At 37.4% G+C, this 19937-nt stretch overlaps 1 protein-coding gene across 6 annotated transcripts in view; it reads left to right on the top strand.

Moving 5' to 3' along the window:
• The window catches only part of KHDRBS2 (KH RNA binding domain containing, signal transduction associated 2), a 393310-nt gene that overhangs the window by 180198 nt on the left and 193175 nt on the right, over positions 1–19937 (top strand). For all 6 annotated transcript variants that reach the window (XR_008748216.1, XR_008748214.1, XR_008748217.1 and 3 more), the window contains exon 4: positions 10701–10847. Coding sequence is in view for 1 of the 6 variants with exons in the window: in XM_055811149.1 (XP_055667124.1) it covers positions 10701–10847 (147 nt within the window). In the remaining 5 variants the exon portion in view is untranslated. The remainder of the gene's footprint in view (positions 1–10700; positions 10848–19937) is intronic.

Genomic DNA, 19937 nt, shown 5'->3' with positions numbered 1-19937 from the left:
AGGGAGCAGTCCCTTCCCTTATCCCAAGTGTTTAGGAAAGGACTTTTTCTGCATCATGTGTACCAATGCATTTCAGGGTACAAAGTGTTAACGTGGAAACCTGCTCAATGGTGAAGAGTCTCTAGAAAAAGCAATGGAGTTAAATGGGATGATCATTTCTAGCTTTTAAACCCTGTGCTTCCCAGTTGGAGGGTCGGTCAGAGACGCAACAACATTATCCTTCAAAAAAGTCCCACTGTGTGGGAGGGTGGGGGAAGCAGCCACCACAGGAGGTGAGGAGGTGAAGGTAGCAGTCAGTTTTCCGCACATCTTGCAGCAGTCATGATTCCTGAATTGGCAGCCAAAAGTGGTTGTAAATCTCTGTGCACTCTCTCAGCTCTGATTATAATGACCAGAGTAGAGTGGCTAAAGTGTTGCCTTGCTTTCTAGACGAAGCACTTGTAATACTACATTGAGCTCATTTGAATACTAATTAGTAACATGATCATCAAAATAAAATGTGCAGCCTAGGGAGAAACATTGGAAGTGACTTCCATATTTGACACATAACTGCCTTAAGCATACACATCTATGTTATAGGTGTTTATTAAAAAAGATACACTTTACACATCAGCAGGCAATTGCAAATATCACAGGACAAAAACATATTAGATTTGTGTGTTGTTTTATTCTGTATGCATACAACACATCATGCCCCACTAGATGCATTCATGTTTCAGAATGAGAAAGTAAATGTAACAATGAGTTCAGTGTGCAGCTCTGTCACGGTTTAACCCCAGCCAACAACTAAGCCCCACACAGCTGCTCACTCAATACTCTCCTCCCTTGGTGGGATGGGGAGGAGAATCGGGAAGGAATGTAGAACTCAAGGGTTGAGATAAAAACAAATTAACAATTGAAATAAAAGGAAATACAATAACAATAACAACAATTGTAAAGAAGAGAGACAGAGAAAGGAGTAAAATCAAAAAGGGGAAGAAAAAAAGTGAAACACAATAGAACTGCTCACCATCCGCTGACTGATGCCCAGCCAAGCAGCGATCCCACGGCCCCAGCCAGCTCCACCAGTTTATATACTCAGCATGATGTTCTCTGGCATGGCATACCCCTCTGGCTAGTTCGGGTCAGCTGTCCTGGCTGTGTCCCCTCCCCATTCCCGTGCCCCTCCAGCCCTCTCGCTGGCAGGGCCTGAGAAACTGAGAAGACCTTGACTTAGTGTAAACATCACCCGGCACCAACCAAAAACATCCCTGAGCTGTCAACATTATTCTCATACTAAATCCAAAACACAGCGTTGTACCAGCTACTGAAAAGAAAATTAACTCTATCCCAGCCAAAACCTGGACACTCATGCAAGTTGCAGGACTTAATGCTTGTAAGAGCGTAAGAACTAGTGAAAGTTGAGAGGTCTTCCAAGAATTAGTGGTTTAAGGGTATCCTGAACTGCAGGAACATCAAGATTGCCAAGACTTTTGTGTTCAGCTTCTCACAAGGAAATGCTTCCATACTTATCCTCATTATTTTCATCTTAATCTTGTTTTTGGTTCTAATACTTTTTAAAATTGGGGGACCAGAACTGTCTTCAGTATTGAAGGTGGGGCTATAGTACAGCGTTTGCAGTTTCATTTTTTTTCCTTTCATAAAAATACCTAAGAGAGGATGTCCTTTTAATTGATATTGGACACCGAACAAATTCTTTCTGAGAACTGAATGTAATGCCTCCAAGATGTTTCTCCTGAAATAATGTGATCTAGAGTCTTTCACAGCACACACAGATAGACTTGGTTTTAATCACTGGAGAATTTTTATTACTGTTCAGCTCGTTTTCTGGATCACTTATGAATAGTTGAACAGAACATATCCCCAGATGGTTCTTGTGGGATTCATCTAGCAGCTTCCCTAAAATGAACACCTATTTCCTTACTTTTGTAATGCGTAACTTGATGAGAGTTCCAACTGGTACCTCATTAAGAGAAAGGGCAGCAGCGCTGCTTTTGTGTTCAGTAGGAGTGTATTCAGAATATCTTTATCTTATTTAGTCCCTCACTAAGTTATGGATCCCAAAGAAACTTAAGCATGAAAGAACTGTCAGAACTCCTTCATCGTAATATGGTGCTGCTGGTCAGACACTTCTGTGTCTGAGGAGTATTACTGTGGACAACTCTGGTGTCTATAGATTTCAAGGATAAGAGGCAATGGAACAGGAGTTTGGATGGCCACAATCCAGTGTTTAGGATTGAAGTCGTGCCTAAATCCTGGGTGTTTAAGTTATTTTGCAGCTATAAGCTAAGTGAGTAGACTATATAGTTACATCAGGGAAGACATGGAAATCTCTTTGTGTAGCCACCTACAATAGCGATTAGGCACCAAAGTAATGCCTACATGCATCAGTGGATTTATCCTTCAGGCTGTTATTTGAGGAAGCACCCTTCATCAAATGGGTGGTTAAGCAAGTTACCTTTAAGTGGTACTTGGAGCTTTCATCATGAAATCAGGTTTCAATATACAGATAAATAAATTCCCAAAGTGAATCTTCAGTTTCCTTCACAGTTAAAGGTAAGTGTACACAGTAGCCCTCTGCTGACTCTTTGGAAATACAAGTTCTTCATTCTGCTTATACATAAAACAGGATAGGCATGGATTTTTCCCTCCAGAATTTTCTCTATGGTGCGAACACTCTTTCTTATATTTATTTCAGGTGACCAAAACCAAACTCTTTAAAGTACTTGACTACTATACAGTTGGAGTTGGCTTATATTTTGGTTTGATAGTGCATAGCAAAAGAATTCATTCAGAACCTTGAGAACTTCCAAACGTTTCTTTCACACAAGTCCCTATACTTAAAGACATAATACCCTTTGCAAATCTTATAATACAAATAGTCTTTCTATCTAATCCTTGGAGAAAAAGCTGCATTTCATAGGACCAATAATAATAATATAATAATAATAATAATAATAATAATAATAATAAATTAATAATAACAAATAATAATAATAAAATTAATAATAACAAATAATAATAAAAATAGCAACAACAACAATAATAATAACAATAACAATAATTACAGAGAAGGGAAAAAGGGATTAACATTTATAAACTATGATAACTTGGCTCAAAATGCAATAAAATAAACAGAGCTAGAAAGATGTTACAGAACTAGCAAAATGTTTTCTGGAAAGTAAGAATGATAGCAGAGGAAAAGGAAGTGTGTTTTCCTCTAACCACTGTAAACAAAGCTATGTCTGCTTTGCTCAAAGGGTCTTTTTCCCTTCTACCACAGGCTTGTTGCTTTATTTTTGACACAGTAAGCTCTTAAAGTTCTTACAATTTAATCAGCCATTATAAAATCTCTCTAGACTTAATTTTTTTTAGAGCACCAAATAACTGTATTTATCCTTCTGAGTGGGTTGATTTGGCTCTTGACTGTCAGTAGCCTGGTATAGTTGAACAAAACAAAACCCTGTATCATAGTGAGGAGCCCTTCCTAAAGCGGTGGTGGGGTTTGGGAATGTGGTCTGTGCTAATTGGTGTTGCTCAGTCACTGCAGAGACTCATCCTCAGCACTAGCTCTAGCAATCACAGCTCATACTGTGGCAGAGCCCAAACGATTGTTTTTAAACCTTGAGAAAATCACGTGTATAATCTAGTGTTGAAATCCTCTGATTGAACCGGGGAGCGCATTGAAAGCAGCAGGCCTCATCCAGCTGTGTCTGTCTTTAGGTTGAGCATTAAACATTTGTACCCGAAAAAGCAATCTCTGTATTAGGGGAGTAATTTTATATATATATATATATTATATATATTATATATTTTATATATCAGCAAAGTCAACAAGTAATTCCTGTTTTCTTCCATTGATGCTTGTAGCCCTGTGTCTCAGTAAACATGGTGTTGCCATTGCTTGTCGCAGGGTGCTGGCTTTGTGCTAAAGCAGCCCCCACAGAACTTGGGACCTGCTGGGATTGCTCTGGGCTGGCCTTGGTCTGCTCCCAGCTCCTTTTGAGCTTGCTTACTTCTAGCAGCAGTTGTCTAACGGCCAAGTGATTCTTACCTGTGTTGTTTTACCTTTTGCCTATATTCGTGCTATATTTGTAACTAGAGGATAGCAACAATAAGTCATTATTCTGTGTAGAGGGTGCCGCTATGGCCCTAGAATAAAACTGCAGGACAGGGGAGTAGAGGAGTGGGATGGAAGTGGAGGCCTTGAAAGCAAAGGCATGGGATGGTACGGAAAGGCTCCAGGGCTGTAAACAGGGACTTGGCATAAAGGTCAATTACTGGTCATTAAAGGAGTGCAACCTTGGGAGCTGGGTAAAACCACTTTATGAGTTAAAAAGAAATCAAATAAAAACATACAGCATATGTAAAATTTACCATATATAGCGAATTTGGATGGGGAATGGAGTTGTAAAATGGTGGAGAAAGAGCAATTTATGTAGCACGTTGACAAAACCAAGATTTACCGCAGGTGTGGTGTTATACATCTTGCAGCAAAGGACTCAAGGTGCTGCCAACTCACAGCAATACCCAGTCCCCAGCTGAAGCCATTAACCTTAAGACCCCCCAGGGCAGAGGAAGGGTAAGCATGAAAGGGTCAGACACTAGAAAGTTTGTGTCATTTCACCTACATGTAATTTGAGCTGCAAGTGTTAGTATGGAGCTAGACCACTAATAATTCTTTGATTAAACTTTTACAACTTTATTAAGAAATAAAAAAACAAAACAAAAACTTCATGTAAGGTATGGTTTTGTCCGTAGTAAAAGTAACAGCTTGGTGGGAGTTCAAACAACCTACCATGTAATTTGGTTACAACAGGTTGGTAATTAGCCTCTCATAAATAAAAAATGTTATTTTGTACTGTCATTAATTAAGGCAAAATATTCCTGAATCTGAAGGCACCCTGAATGCAGTGGTCCCTAGTCATAGTCATAAGTTTTAAGATGAACATAATCTTCTTGGGAAGCATCTTTAGGTGGTATGGTAATTGTATATTTCTTGAGGATCTTTAATTTCCTGCATTAGCTTTTCAAACTTGCAATCCATTGGTTATACTCATTGAACATCTTTGGCTTGTTTAGTTCTAGCAGCCGTTGTCTAATGACCGGGTGATTCTTATCTATGCTGTTTTAGCTTTGTACAAGTGTAGGAACATTTGTAGGTTTGTGAACCCTATCTCTGCTCTGTCAGTTTTCTGGCAGGTAATTTATACATAGATCACTAGTTGCTGGTCGCAACGGTCACTGCTTGTAGCCTCAGTTTTGGCACATACCACTTTAAAGTGTTAACCTTTCTCCTAATTATTTTTTTTTCGTGGAATTTATATTTCTTGTTCATCTCATTTTCATCCCAGGTGTTTGGGCTCTTTCAACAGTGATCCAACGGTTGTGTTATCATCACATTCGTCTACTGATTTATTTTTGTTTTCATTCTCACCTATATAAAAAAAATACAATCTAGGTACAGCTTAGTACTTCCTTGCCATTAAGATGTTGCCTTTAATTATGAAAAGCATCAGGAAATAAAGTGCCGTTGAATTGAAGGGCCTGTTTGTCCAAGGGAGTACTGAATGTACACAAATATCTCCTCCACGTGGCCAAAGTAACTATGGGAACATTAGTAATGGGTCAAGTATAGAAAAGTAATTGTTGTCACTTGTATCTCCAGAAATTTCCTCGGTTGCAAGCAATGTTCTTCCTACATACCCGCATTTCATTATGGGGACTCTGTGGCTGACTGTAGGTGTTGTACACCCACGCTCTTTGCTCTGCTGTATGAGCAATCCTCATGTACTCACCAGCTCCATTTTACCCATTCTTCTTCCTGGAATGAGAATTAACTGGTTTAAAAACAAGAGTAAAGGGATGGTTAAGCTCTTTTAGCTTTGCTCTGTACTCTACTGAGAACTGTCCCATTCCACCTCATCCATTTGCAAATTGTTCCTCTTTTTATTTGTTCTCTGTTTCTCCACTGGTGGGATCTAGGATCTGAAAGCTTTTTAATCCCAAAACAGGAATCACCAAGAAATTATATATGTTCTGATTAAATTGTTACCATATAGTTCACTTGTTACTTTTACGACAATCAGTGTTGCAGACAACATCTTGATTTTTGCATTTATGTCCACATTAAAAATTAATAGGTTTGCATTTGTCAAACTGCATTCTCATTAATTTTCTTCAGTAGCATTGTCCATTGGTGTTATGAATAATGCCTCTGTAGCAACAGTGCTGTGGTTACCATCTTTGTCTAGTCTCTGTGCTATGCTTTTATTTGCAAATTCTTGTAAGGTATGAAATGCACTGCAATTCTCATACTGTTCTTCAAGTACCCATTGTTTCTTATCATAGCTGTATTTGTTACATTATAGGAAGTTTTGTGTATTGTATTCATGAAGTTTGTCCCTGAGATCTACACAGCTCTTGCTGCACGTTCCTCTTCTATTGTTCTTGGATATTCTGTTATTTCAGTGTTATGAGGACACTTTTTATTCATCAGTCTGGATTGTGTAATTTTGTTTGCTATGCAAACTCCATTTCCTCTTTCAAGTTCCTTCCAGTAGTTTTATTCAAACATTTTGACTGGGGTACCAGACAGAAATAGTTCTCCATCAGCACACATCCTTTTAAAACGGTAAAGCTGCTTTTGCATCCAGAGATAACTCATCATTTTTCTTGGCCTTTATGTTCTTATCATTCACATGCCTCACGTTTGCAGAGGTCGGTACTACTCAAATTTCTGTTCTAGAGTTTTGTAATTCATTTTCCCTGCTTTGGTCAAATGGAAGTTATAAAACACAGCAGGTGCTTCAGAATATCTGTTATCTTTTATGAGGGAGTGGGTTATGGAGCCATGCATCAGGTTAAGGGCGGGTGGATTTCAGCACTGTGTGACAGACACACTGTAAGGCAGCAGATGAAGGAGAAGGAAGCCTGAAGCATGTAGTGTGAGGGGAGCTGTTTTCGCCTGTGGAATGTAGTACTGTCAGTCTTGAGAGAGGAAGGCAATTGGCATGCAGAAGGGAGCGGAAGAGGATCAGGATGAGGAGGCAGTTGCCTCTGGAGCGTGGTGTGTTTCCTCTGTTGTGCTCATCCCACAATAGTGTTAAACATCATCACCACGCAGTAAATAAACCCATAGTATTAACCTGGGCATCAGTACTAGGGCAGGTTGCCATCACTGATCCAAAACCCCAGGGAAACTTTTCTGTTCGTTTTATAAATCATAGCTGATCAGGTCCCAGGCTTCTTGGTTTTTTTTTCCCTTATGATCCAGTGCCTAAAACTTAATTTTGATTGTTTTCAGGGTAGTTCTCTACAGTAAATCCATCAGGCTTTCAGTGCACATTGTCTTTCACTGTGATTCGGTTCCTGTCTAAAGGAGTAGGCTGAAGGCCTTACCATTTCCATGCCAGGGCTGTGGGCGAATGACTGGGCTGCTGGGTAAACCCCGGCCAAGGCTGTGCAAGCGGGAGAGGGTCTGGAAAACTGATGGAGGTGACGTGGGAAATTGTAGAACATAAAAAGCTATTAGAATCTGACAAAAGTTACAGAGAGCACTATAGGAAATAGCTGGACCTCACAGGTGGTTAAGGCAGAGTTATATGAGAAACAGCTGAAGTCCACAGGTAATTGGACTGGTGCACCAGAGACTTTTAGGGATGCCGAGTCTTGCAAGGCAAACAGCTCCCAGATAACCTTATAAATAACACCCTATAAGGTAGAGTTATGATATTCTCACTCATTTTGCCTTCATGTAAGACACTAGAAATCTCATAATCTGTTTCAGTCCATGTTACGAGTACTACGTGGAGTGTTTATTAGTTAGTGGTTTAGTCTGAATCAGAAGTGCAGTTTAGAGAGCCTCCTGAGCATTCCCAGTGATGGGCTTACAGTGAGCAGAGATCACAGGGTGTGAAACTAAGCCAGAGCTGGGCTCCAGGAGGGCTGTCTGACTTATAATGGGAACTCGGTTTGTGCAACCAGGCTACAACGAGCAGGAAGCAAAACGCACTGAAGGGCTAGAGAAGGGGTAATGCTGTCATCCTATAAGTACTGTGGATGTCGGGTCCACAGCACTGACCATTTTGCTGCGCAGTTGGGCTGTGCTGCTTGCTAATGAAGACTTACAAAGGTGTTGCCCACCTTCACGTGCTCCGGGGAGAGCCTGTTCATCCATACCACACTCGGAAAGCTGTATGACCTGCTGGTAGTCGTCACCTTCCATATCGACAAGCACCTCTTCAACAGTGCGAGTTACATCTGTTGTTTGGCTTATTAGATGTCTGACACCCAACATACGAGCAAGTGTAAGGCTACATTCAGTCCTAAAATACTCAGACATATTCACTGGCTTTGGGAAGCAAAGTTTGGTATGGTGCTCACATGGTCTATGAGTTCTTACTCTTCCAGATTTTTCCTGAGGTGATTTCTCTTTATCAACACACAGACTTAAAACAAAAGAAGCATTTTCCTGACATTTTACCCTGTTGTGGGAAGAGGGTGTGAAAATTCAGTCTTTAATCCCATGCATTCCACATGAAAAAAACATCATTATATCTTCTCAGAAAGAGATGTTAAGGGTCTCACAGCCCTAGTGTGTGGTTGCTAACAGCTGTAGAAGTGACTGCTGAGTAATGACAGAAGGCATGTGCTGAACCTGGAAGGAAGGTTATAAAACAATGTGTTTGAAGAAGTCCTGAGTTTGTTGAGAAATCAAAATAAAAACATCATTACTGTTGTTACCACCATACAAGCATATACCTAACAAGACGAGTCTGTGTTATAAAACCATGTTTCTGATATCTTAGTGTGCAAAATCCTCATCAAAATAATGAGCCAAGTATTATTTTTTCCTTTTTCTACATTTGAAAAAGGGATCCAATTTATATATCTTTACAAAGTTTGTTGGTAGTCTTCTCCTGAAAGTCAACCTTTGGGGCTTTTTGGTTTTTTGTTTTTGATTATTTTTTTAAGAATCTTAAAAAAGCAATATGGAAGAAACTTTCAACAATTCTAAAGTTGTCACTTTAGAACTATTAAAACTTGATTCTGTTGAAATACTTCATGTTGAATTATTCCAGAAGCTGCAATCAAATGTGGTTCTTTTTTTCCAGAAGACTGAAAAGTACTGTAACATCTCATGGTAGACCATTATGCTTTGGTTCTTATGGACATTTCAATGAGATTTGAGTGATAAGATAAAATGCCAAAGATACTTTAACTGTAAAGATAAAAATAATCTGCCATCTGTGCTGCTTGTCTTAATTTTTAGTTTTTAGTTGAAAACAACTATGTCAATTTCCAAATATTTCAAATAAAGTAATGGATCACATTTATTGAGTTTTAATTTTATCATCATCTGCAAAATGTTGACTTACCATGGAGTCAGATCTAGGGCTCTGGAGCTAAAGGATGTAACTGTTGAGTATTCTGTGAAAGACCAGAAAGTCTTTGGGGCTGGATTTTCTAATGCAGACAAAAAGAATGGTGTGTGTATTGTTTGAAGCATATCATCATGCAAATAATTTTGTTGTTAAGTAATGGTGTAAATTAGACAAGGCTAAAATAAGTGAAGTTAATGCAGAATTAAGCTGAGTAAGTAAGAATTGTAATCTATAGTTATATATATATAAGATATATATGTTATATGTATAACTTTTATATCTTAGCTATCTCAATGTTCATAAAGTACTATTTTAGTATATACTAAAAATCTATAACTTCTTACCAGTTTTAAGCAAATTAGTTTACTTCTTTTTCTGTGGTTATGTTTTCTAACTATATAATGTAGATATACATACATATTTTCTTAAAAAATACGTTTCTCAAAATATTTTTGAAGACTGTTTTCAGCTCATCATTTCTTCAGTATTACTTCTTACTTTCTAGTATAGTAATGACGTAATTTTTTCATTATGTTGTCATAGCCGATGCCATTAACATGATCACTGTTTTATATCTTTGGGTTTTATGCAGAGGTGACTACTATCAATGTGTATAGCAATTTTCATTCTCTGTCTCAAAGCTTTGCATAAGAAAGTGGGTTGACATTTCAGAACATGCTCTAACATGAAGTAGGATTATTAGGTTTATTTTATATCTGGAAAACTGAGACCCAAAGATTGTCAAGATAAATCTCGATGCGGTCGATCACCATCTTAACCAGTGTACACTAGATTGCATAGGTACCATACATCAGAACTGGGACTGAAACTCAGATCTCATGTCTCAAATAGAAATACTAGGGCATACTTTCCTTAGTGATACTAAAATGTACAATCTGCGGATATTCATTAAATAACATAACGAATTTAATAAACAGTAGCATTTGTAAAGAGCTCCAGAATGGTTTAATGGATCTTTATTTCATTTTATTGTGAACAGCTGAGATTCAGAAAGGTTAATGCAGCCTTTCCATTATGGATTTAATATTTCAGTACTTGCTTCTGGAATATTTAGCATTTTGTCACTGTGCTGATTAAAATCTGTCTTAGATGATAATTATCTTGGTTTTATCATTCAAACACCAAAAATTGATTATTAAATCTTCAAGTAGCTTGGACTAGGCTTTTATTTCTCAAAAGGTTTAGAAGTCTGCTTATATTATCTTCTTTTGTCATGTTCTCTGTAAATGCTAAATCAATGCAAAATTAGTAGATTCCCAGTTCTAAAAAAAAACACCCACCCTTTTTTCATAGGAGGAAGAACTAAGAAAAAGTGGAGAAGCCAAATATGCACACTTGAGTGATGAGCTTCATGTATTAATTGAAGTGTTTGCTCCACCTGGGGAAGCGTATTCTCGTATGAGTCATGCCTTGGAAGAAATAAAAAAATTCCTCGTTCCTGTAAGTGGCTTATAGCATTCTTCTGTGACTGGTTATGGTTTTGCTGCATTGAATTTGTGTCTTCTTTAAGCACCTTTAACTCAAGGAAAAAGAAATAAATTTTGTTGAGCATTAATCTTTCATTCTTTCATCTCAGGGAGATGCCAAACAGGCCATTAATTGTCACATTGATCCCCCGATACATTTTCTAGATGTTCTATTAATTCCATTTGTCACTGTTTTTTGCTTTCCTGTCTTGGTTTTTGGAGGGAAGGTAGATTACTTTTTTTTCTGGTTGTAGACATTAGTCATTAGTATGTGAGTACACTTTCAACATTGTTGAATATTTAAGTCTGTAAAAATGTTTTTCTATGTGTAACGATTTATCTAAATATCTTACTCGTGAAGTTAATTAATTTCTTGTGGAGCAAACAGCATGAGGAAAACATTCCTCAGACATTTCTGTTCAGGCAGCTGGTCATGACTCAGACCACAGTTTAGCAATACTCCATCAGCTGGGAGAGCACAGAAACATACTCTAAAGCTGGGAACCTTTCCAGTTCAATTTATACTAAGTATATCACTATCTGAAATGGTTACCTTTTTGTCTATTGATTTTCCATCAAACTCTCTGAAATTTATTTTCTCCACATTTATACAGTATTCCATGGTATTTTCATACTTAAAATTTGTCCCAGAATTTAAGCATATGCATACTAAATACTAAGAAAAGATTGCTTTGTGTAGTACTAGAATTACTTGAGTTATCATCTGAAGTCTATCCTGAGACCATTTAGCACTATAAAAATGTTCAGAAGTTGCGTTCCTTAGAAATAATATAATAGGATCTTGTTTCTATTTGTGATAAAAAAATGAAGTGCAATAACTGTTTGTATCTCTTGATAATAATGGAAGGATTCAATGAATGCCTTTTTATTTTGAGTAATATGAAGCCAAGATAAGGGATGTTCAGGTGAGGCAGATGTGTATTTGCATGGCAGAATTTAAAAGTTTTATTTGGTGGGGGCTTCTTGGCAGGAGAAGAGGAGGATAAAGTGGTATTTAAAATGTCCAATTTTTTTAGAGCAACTAAACTTTTTCTATTAATACAAAATAAGTAACTTAGAATTGTTAAACAGCTAGACATTTGTTGACTTTGTCTTTCTGATTCTCACTTTCCATCCTCTTATTATGCTTCCAGTTAGAGAACACTGGTAATAAAATACTATTTCAAATTCTGGGAAATAACCATGAGACAGGAAAGCTTTTTTTTTTTTTTTTTTTTTTTTTAATTATTTCTGGCTCTGTGTTGAACATGCAATACAAGGGACAAATTAGGTCAGTGTTCTAATGCTGGCAGCATAACAGAATGACATTTTGGCTGCAAGTTAATGGTGAAGATCTGCTAAAGTATAACACTGAAAAAAAATTACAGTTAAGTAACACATTCCTGAAAAGTCTGGAGTGTTATAGCTAAAAATGGTAACAGGGCCAATTACAAAGATTGCCAGTCTGTGTCCTGTAAACAGCAGTATTTGCTGTTGTTTGTGACTTTGCCAGTTTAATTTGTTTCTGTAAGAGGTTTCTATTTATATTTGTATGTCCTCTTCATCGTGGAAGAGAGCTCCTGCATTATAGCATGACATAGTGAAGATGGTACCCAGTCCTGGGTCCCCTGGATTTTTACAACCATTACATATTCTGTTCAGCCTGGAAAAGCTGTTCTGGGAGAGAGAGCAGTGTGTGATGAGAATGGTGGTAAAACCTGTGACATGTTGCTGTTGCAAATATTCAGCATCTGCACAAGCATGTATTTTGTGTGACACATTATTTGTTGGTAAAGACTATATGTATTTCCCAGCACAAGGGATAATAGCTACACTGGAGGAAATATAAAAACATGTTCTTTATTACAAGATTTTGAACTTGGTTGTCAGTAGCAATAATCACTCCAAACAGGTCACAATTGTACTTTATGACTTGTTTGTTAGTTTTATCCCCTCTGTTTCATTTCAGATTACAAAAAATTACAAAGCAGTTATTAACTGGCTGGTTACAACATGTATCAGGGGGTTTGCACTCAAAAAGCTTTGCACTATATAATTTCCTTTTTGTTCCCTATTTACAGCATCTTTTGAATTTGTTTTATGATGTTTTATTATTTATAAGAACTAATTTATTGCAGCAGTGAATACTAGAATTGCAAGACAGGGATGAAAGCAGTAGAATCTAACAGGTTTATTTATACCAAATCAAGGTTGTAACAAACTAATCAAATGAGTTTTCACATCACATACGAATTTTATGAAGTTTAAGTGAAATATTGCTCTCAGAAATTACACTGATTGTGTCAGTAAGATGGAAGAATGTCTTTATGATTTATCCATAAGGTTTATGAGACTGAATTTTAAAATAAATGCCTAGAAAATGTAAGAATAGAAAAAGAGAATATGTACAATAGGACTGAGGGGGAAAAAAACCCCGTTTATTAACTGAAACAAATTTTTGATGAACAAGTACTTTTGATTCAAGTGTAATTACTTAATTTTCACCTCTACCTTGCTCAAGAGTAGTATCAAAACTTTTACTAGTGAAGATTCCACCTCCAATTCAGAGGTAGACTCTAAGTACCACTATTTACACTGGCTGTTCCGCACGCTAACACATTTCAAAGCTGCAGGCAGCTCGGACTCAGGTGGTGAGTTGGGATCCCTCCAACAGGCATTTATTTCAGTGAATGATTAAACCTCCAGTGTCTGCAGCCTTCGGTAGCTCGCCAACAGGCATGCTTTTAAAGCCAAGCTGCTTCATTTACTGTCTGCTGCTTCCGATTTGCAAATGGCTGGAGGTCTGTGTGGGAGCTGCTGTCGGGGCGTTGCTAACTGTTGGATAAGATTTATTTTGTAACTGACTTCGCTAGATCTTTGGTGGGTTTTATGCAAAAATTTGGCTTTGGGGGAAGGGCTCTTATATCCAATTACTAGCTAGACATTGTGCTCCATTTTTTTTTTCTTTTATGTTTACTCTCAGCATGAGAATTTGAATATAATCAAAATATGACAGATCAAAAGACCCATGATTAAGTAAATAGGATTAATACCTTGGACAGATAAACACAACTGCCTGCTGCATTGTTTATTTGGCAACCTAGTAAAAAACAAAAGCCAAAATGTGCTGCCCCAATTAGAGGTTATAGGGTAAAGATCGAATTTGGACATAGTGTAAGTTATCCAGTAGTAGCTATGTGGAAAGTACAAGCAGTAGGGATGCTTGAGAGGAGGGTGTGTTCTGCGCATTCACCTCTGTGGCCAAGACAGATTCAAAAAAATCCATCGGTAACTGACTGCCAAGTCAGTTCAGTTCTGACCCTGAACTGCCAGGGACGTAGGTCTGGGTGAGGAACCTAAGGCTGATGTTACATCTTGGTGCCTCAGAATGGGATCAGGGTGAGCAAACTAGAAGGGGAGATGTTAAAGATGGCCAATATGGGGCAGAGGTGGGTGGAGGGTGGGGGTGTGTGGAACAGCTTAGAAGCTTTTCAAGTTCTGCTGATTTTTAAAAAGTTCACAGGTATTAAATGCTGCAAAACTTTCTTCACCATTAATAAGCAATGAAATGCTACATTATTCATATCAGATATATCGTTCTGATTTCCATCCAAAGGTGCAATATATTTTCTGAAAAGGCTGTTATTTCCATATAGTAAGGGGCTATACCATCTTTAGGACTTCTGTGCTTCCTAACACATGCAAAATCTTTTTCTGATAACCATTTTTATCCCTTTAGCAGAGCATTTTTATTTGACATGGTTAGCATCCCTTGGGATGAGAAGGGAAGCAGACACTGATCATTTTATGTGTGAGTGCTCTGCAATAGGGAGCTATTATGTAGAGGGCAGGTTGCAGCTGCAGTGATACAACCGCTTTAAAAAGATTGTTTACAACTGTGTGGTCAGATGATCAGAAATTGAACCAATTACTACTTTAAGAGCTGCTGTTCATTGTATTTGCATACATTTTCCTAGCCACTTGTATCTGCTTTAAATTGAGGCATATTGGCACCACTCAAGGGCTGAGAATAAATACATGGTCATTTAATGCAGTCCAGTTGATGGATGATCACTCATGGTCATGTGCCTGTATACCTCAGTATTTTCTGAGGGTGTTTATCAGATAAGATCAAATCAGATCAGATTCCTTTATTAGGAATTAGTGTGGCGAGGCAGCAGTTGAGTGCAGGTTTTTATGTTGTTGTGAATTCAGGCTACAGTGTCTTCCAGACTTTCTTGTAGATGCCTAGATCTCTTACTGAGTGGTTAACTTCAATCCTTTGATCTCACCTTGCTCCATACCATTGATTAAAATAATTTTCTTACTAATCATTTAAGAAGAATAAGCATCCTCACTGATGCAACTTCCAGCATCAGCTCTTTATTCTTCCTAATTGAAGATGGAAAACGACTGAGGAAAAAGAACTTTTCAGTGACATAAAAAATTACTCATTTCATACTGGAATTGATTCATACCAGTAGTACGTATGGAAAAATTTAAGCTTTGGGGGAATTGAAAGCAAAACTCGATACCAGTTTGTTTCAGTGGGAACAATTAAATAATCTTAGAGTTTAATCCCTCAAAGGTCTTTCTCTAGCTAATGTTTGAAACGAAATCCATTTACTTCAAACATACATTTAGTGTATATATAGTAACTCATATATAGTACAGACCAAAGTTACTACTGATCTGTTACGCCATGATGTGCCAGCTATATTGCAATATATACAGCTAACAGTAACAATATTTTTGTCAAAACTTGGTTTTGGCTGGTTTATAGCTAGTGTATGTAGGTATATGACATTTACTTTCTACATTTTTTATTAGCCATCTGAATTTCTTCTGTGCTACAGTATAATATGAAACCTCTATTTACATGCCATTTCACACTCCAGAGTTTTGTAATCTCACTTTGTTTCTAAATAAGCTATATTATTGGGAGAGGTGTTCAGTCTTTTTGTCCTCTTTCAAAGAACCTCAAAAGGCAAAATATTTCCCTAACTGTGACGGTGAGCAGGAGCACAGCTCCATTTCTAAAAGAGACATCTTTTCTACCTGTCACAGTGATAATTTATACTTGCACATTCTGCAAAGATACTTGCAGTAATAAATAATTACTACAGCGATTATTTAAAAACTGTGATAAGGGAATTATTTGAGCAGCTGTTTCAGCTGAACTGAGTTGTGTTTTTCCCAGTGTGCAACATTTCTGGCAATTTCACACACAGGTTTTGATAATCAAGGGAAAAAAAATCCAGATTCTGTCAGGGCCTAAAATGTCATAGTGTTTTACATCTTCACAGCTTTTTTTCCTAAGTGTTACGTATCAGATCAAATTATACATATGTTCAAACACAGGTGTGCTCAGGAGAGCTACCATAACTTGTGGACAGTGGTTCTTGACTTTTTACAGACTGGATTTTTTCTTAACCATTGTATTGGCTGATAGAGCAGCAGCACTTTCATATTGTAAATCACTCATTTGAAGTTTGGTGAAAATAATCCTTAAGCTGTCCCTCAAAGTGAACATTTGGGGATGGAGACATACATTAAAATGGCCTTTTTAATTGAAAATTAAACTTAAGTATGTCTCGCCTGACTAAATGTTTATGTACTTACCTGATATACCATATAGACTACTGGTTCTTTCTGTTGTGAAACTATAAAATGGATAGCAACATAAAGGGTGCAGAATTCCTGTAATGTCTTTAAATTTGTGCTTGACAAGTGGGTTGCCTGTTGGCATGCCAGAACAAGTACCTTTTGCCTAGGCTTAGATCCCCAACTGCTTTGACATGGTACAGCTACTTCACACCTCACATGTGCTTTAAGGGTTGATAATCCCACTCTGAGTGGATTAAGACCTTTTTAGACATGCCAGAGGCATATTTAGTCTCTGAAAGCAATTCCTTGGTGATCTCGCTCTGACACACAAAGCAATCAATATAAAAGGCACAGCCTTATTCCCAGAACCAGCCCTTTGTTTTGCCATTCAGATTAACCAGAGACATTAACCTGATCAGGGATGTTAATATTGATGACTAATCGGAGCATACTATTGAGACATGGCTGTAGTTTAAAGAAATGTTTACAGCTTGCTTGGTGAGTCAGCATTGATAACATACAGCTGTGGGCTGGCTTCAGGGGCGGTGGGTTGGCTGGTGTAGATAAGGTGCAGCTGTGGCTGGTTCTGTTGTTGGGCAGCTAAGGAAGAGATAGCAGCCGAGGGATGAAGAGGAGGAAGAAGCAGAGAGAAGAGAGAGTGCGCTCTGGGTGATGAGAGACAAGAAGGCAGCAGAGGGACTGGTGTGAAGAGCATGCTGGTATGTGATGGTAAAAGACCTTGTTGCAGCTGGCTAGTTTGGAGAGTGCTGTGACAAGTTTGTATTCATCAGCAATTTTATAGGCCTGTCTTGCTGCTTCTTCTTGCTAGGGTATAGTTTTTTCGCCAGTGGCAGATCAAAAACAATTATTAGGTGTAGGTGGTAAAATTCATGCAGAGAAATTTGAATCCTGCAGTATTGCTCCTGTTTTCTTAATAGCAGGTCTGTAATAGTCCCCTCAGAGGGACCACCAGACCCCCCCTACACATCTGGCATTTCATTTAAGAGCTCTTTGTGTCAGTACAAATTTGGCCAATTGCCATCAATAAAGGTTGGGTATTTGACCCAGTGAAGAGCCTGAAACTTCTTGTGTTCTATATAAAAGTAGGTATGAAGCGTGTATCTAAAATAACTGTTTTTCATAATGATAAGAAAAAAATGCGCCAGATGTTATTATGTGTTTCCATCATATATACTAGTCTCTTTTTTTCAGCAATAAATATGAGGAAAGAAAAGGACACTATTGGGGTTGTAAACATAACGCTGAAAGCAAGGAGATAAGAGTTATTCATTTTGGCTCTCTTAAGGAATTGGTTTGTGGCTTAGCCAGGTTACTTTCTCTCAGTTTCATTTATTTCAACAAAATGACAATGAGGTTTTTGAGGTTTAATTCATTTGTGGAGCTAGACTTAAGTAAAAAAAAAAAAAAAATCCTGCTGTAATTAAAATTGAAAAATGTACTGCAATTAATACCCAGGCAGTGTGTTGGGGTTTGGGGCTTGTTTTGATGTTTTGCTTATTTGTTGTTTCGTTTTGTTGTTGTTTTTTTTTTTAAAAAAAAAAAAGTCTTTGGTGGCATATTCAAACTTTTCAAACTTTATACTTTTTTTAGGTATACTTTTACTTTTAGGTAAAAGATCACTGTAACCAATTCTGATGCAGAGCTGTCGTCACATAGGAAAGCATAAAAGAAAAAACACAAATACAGAGTAATCTTCCTCTGTGGTGGTCTTTTAGTTTCTAGCATCCAAAAATTTAAGCTTTTCAAGGCTGTATCCAGACGATCTTGCTTTATACCCTGTGGTAGATTTTTCTTCTCTTCCATAAGCTTGTCAGAAACTTTCTTGAAGTTTTTGGCCTCAGAAAACAGTTCAATTATGCACTGTGTGTAAAAACAAAACCAAAAACCCAAAAGCCCACTTCCTCTTATTTGTTTTAAAGCAGATGCCTAACACTTGAGTGCCCTTTTCTTCAGGCATGGTTGAAAGCAATGGATAATCCTCACACACCAGTCCTCACTCCTACATTGTTCTGGATTTGTTTCTTTTCTAAGCCCCCCCCCCCCCCCCCCCCCCCCCAGCTTTTCTTGTACAGAAGTGGAGGTAGCTGGTTATCTGTGTGGCATATCTCTGACTACCTTTTCCAAGTCTTTCTGTGTCTTCCTTAGCTTATCCTCCCCCCCCCCCCCCCCCCTTTTATTTTTTTCTGTTGGGATGGGATGACCAGGATGGCACACAGTAGCCTCATCTTGGTAGTCAAGGAGCAGTACACTAATTAAAAGGATCTTCTGTTATTTTACGGTTTAGTATTAGTTTTTTTTCTGGTACTATCTACCATTTTTCCCACTCACACAGATTTGATGTTTTCTGAATTGAATTTATAAAAAAAATTCAAGGCATCTTTCTGATGATGATGAATGATGATGATTTTTAAAGCTATTTACTTTTAGTATTTTAATTTTTATCAATATTTAAGTTTAATTATTCATGTGCATTATTTTGCATTCATCAATACATCGGCACAAATTTTTTCTTCCAGTTCTAATAGCTGAGTATAGTGGGACCTTTCAGCAATCCTTTGCAGTAACCTTTAGATTTTATTCCCTGAATAACTTTAAATGAAATGCAATCACTTCACTATTCAAATTTTTTATATAATTTATAAATTTTACGAGCAAAACAGAATTTTTTTGAATCGCCCAATAAACTCTCCCCCTCAGAAAAACAGAAAACAAACCCAGCCCAGCTGGTCTTAATATTCTTTCTCCTTTAACCAAAGAGAGAATTATTAATCAGCAAGGTGCTTTCTTACCTTTTCACAACTTTTGATATGGCTTATGAGAGTTTTGATCTCAGTCCACGGAGGTCTTTAAAAAGAGATGTTGCATTTGCGGGTGTGCCATGCCATATGACGTTAATCTGTTCAGAACTTATCTGTATGAAGGATGAAGGAGTCTTCATCCATACAATTGACTTCTACAAGATGAGTGAGAACAGCCTGAATATATTCAGTGTGTACAAACGTGGGACTATTTCAGTAAGTAAAGAATATATATTTCAGTATTTTCCTGATGTTTTGAAAGGTTTGACGTGTTCTAATGGAAGGAATAATATGACAAAACTTCATTGGCATGAGGGATTTTTAAAAGAAAAAATAAGTTTAAGTTTGAAGTTGAAAAGAAAAGATTGTTGATTAACTATGAAAAGAGCTTTCTAAAAAACCAGTAACTTTAGTTGAATATGTTTTTGGTTCAGCCTCAGTGATGAAGGGATGGCAAGAACTTATAAACAATCACTATATAAAAATCAGGAAAAGGTGCAGAAGACAGTTTAAAAGCAATTAAATGTATAAAATAAAAATTTCAAATTTAATTGAATAGTTGTGAAGGAAATATGTGGCCAGCAATGCAATGATAATACAAATGAGTTCAAGGAACATTAGAAATAAAAGGAATCTTT

The sequence above is a fragment of the Falco peregrinus genome, chromosome 7, assembly GCF_023634155.1.
Source record: "Falco peregrinus isolate bFalPer1 chromosome 7, bFalPer1.pri, whole genome shotgun sequence".
Taxonomy (NCBI): domain Eukaryota; kingdom Metazoa; phylum Chordata; class Aves; order Falconiformes; family Falconidae; genus Falco; species Falco peregrinus.
Note: the sequence above shows the minus strand (reverse complement) of the source record. Positions and strands in the feature narration are given on the sequence as shown.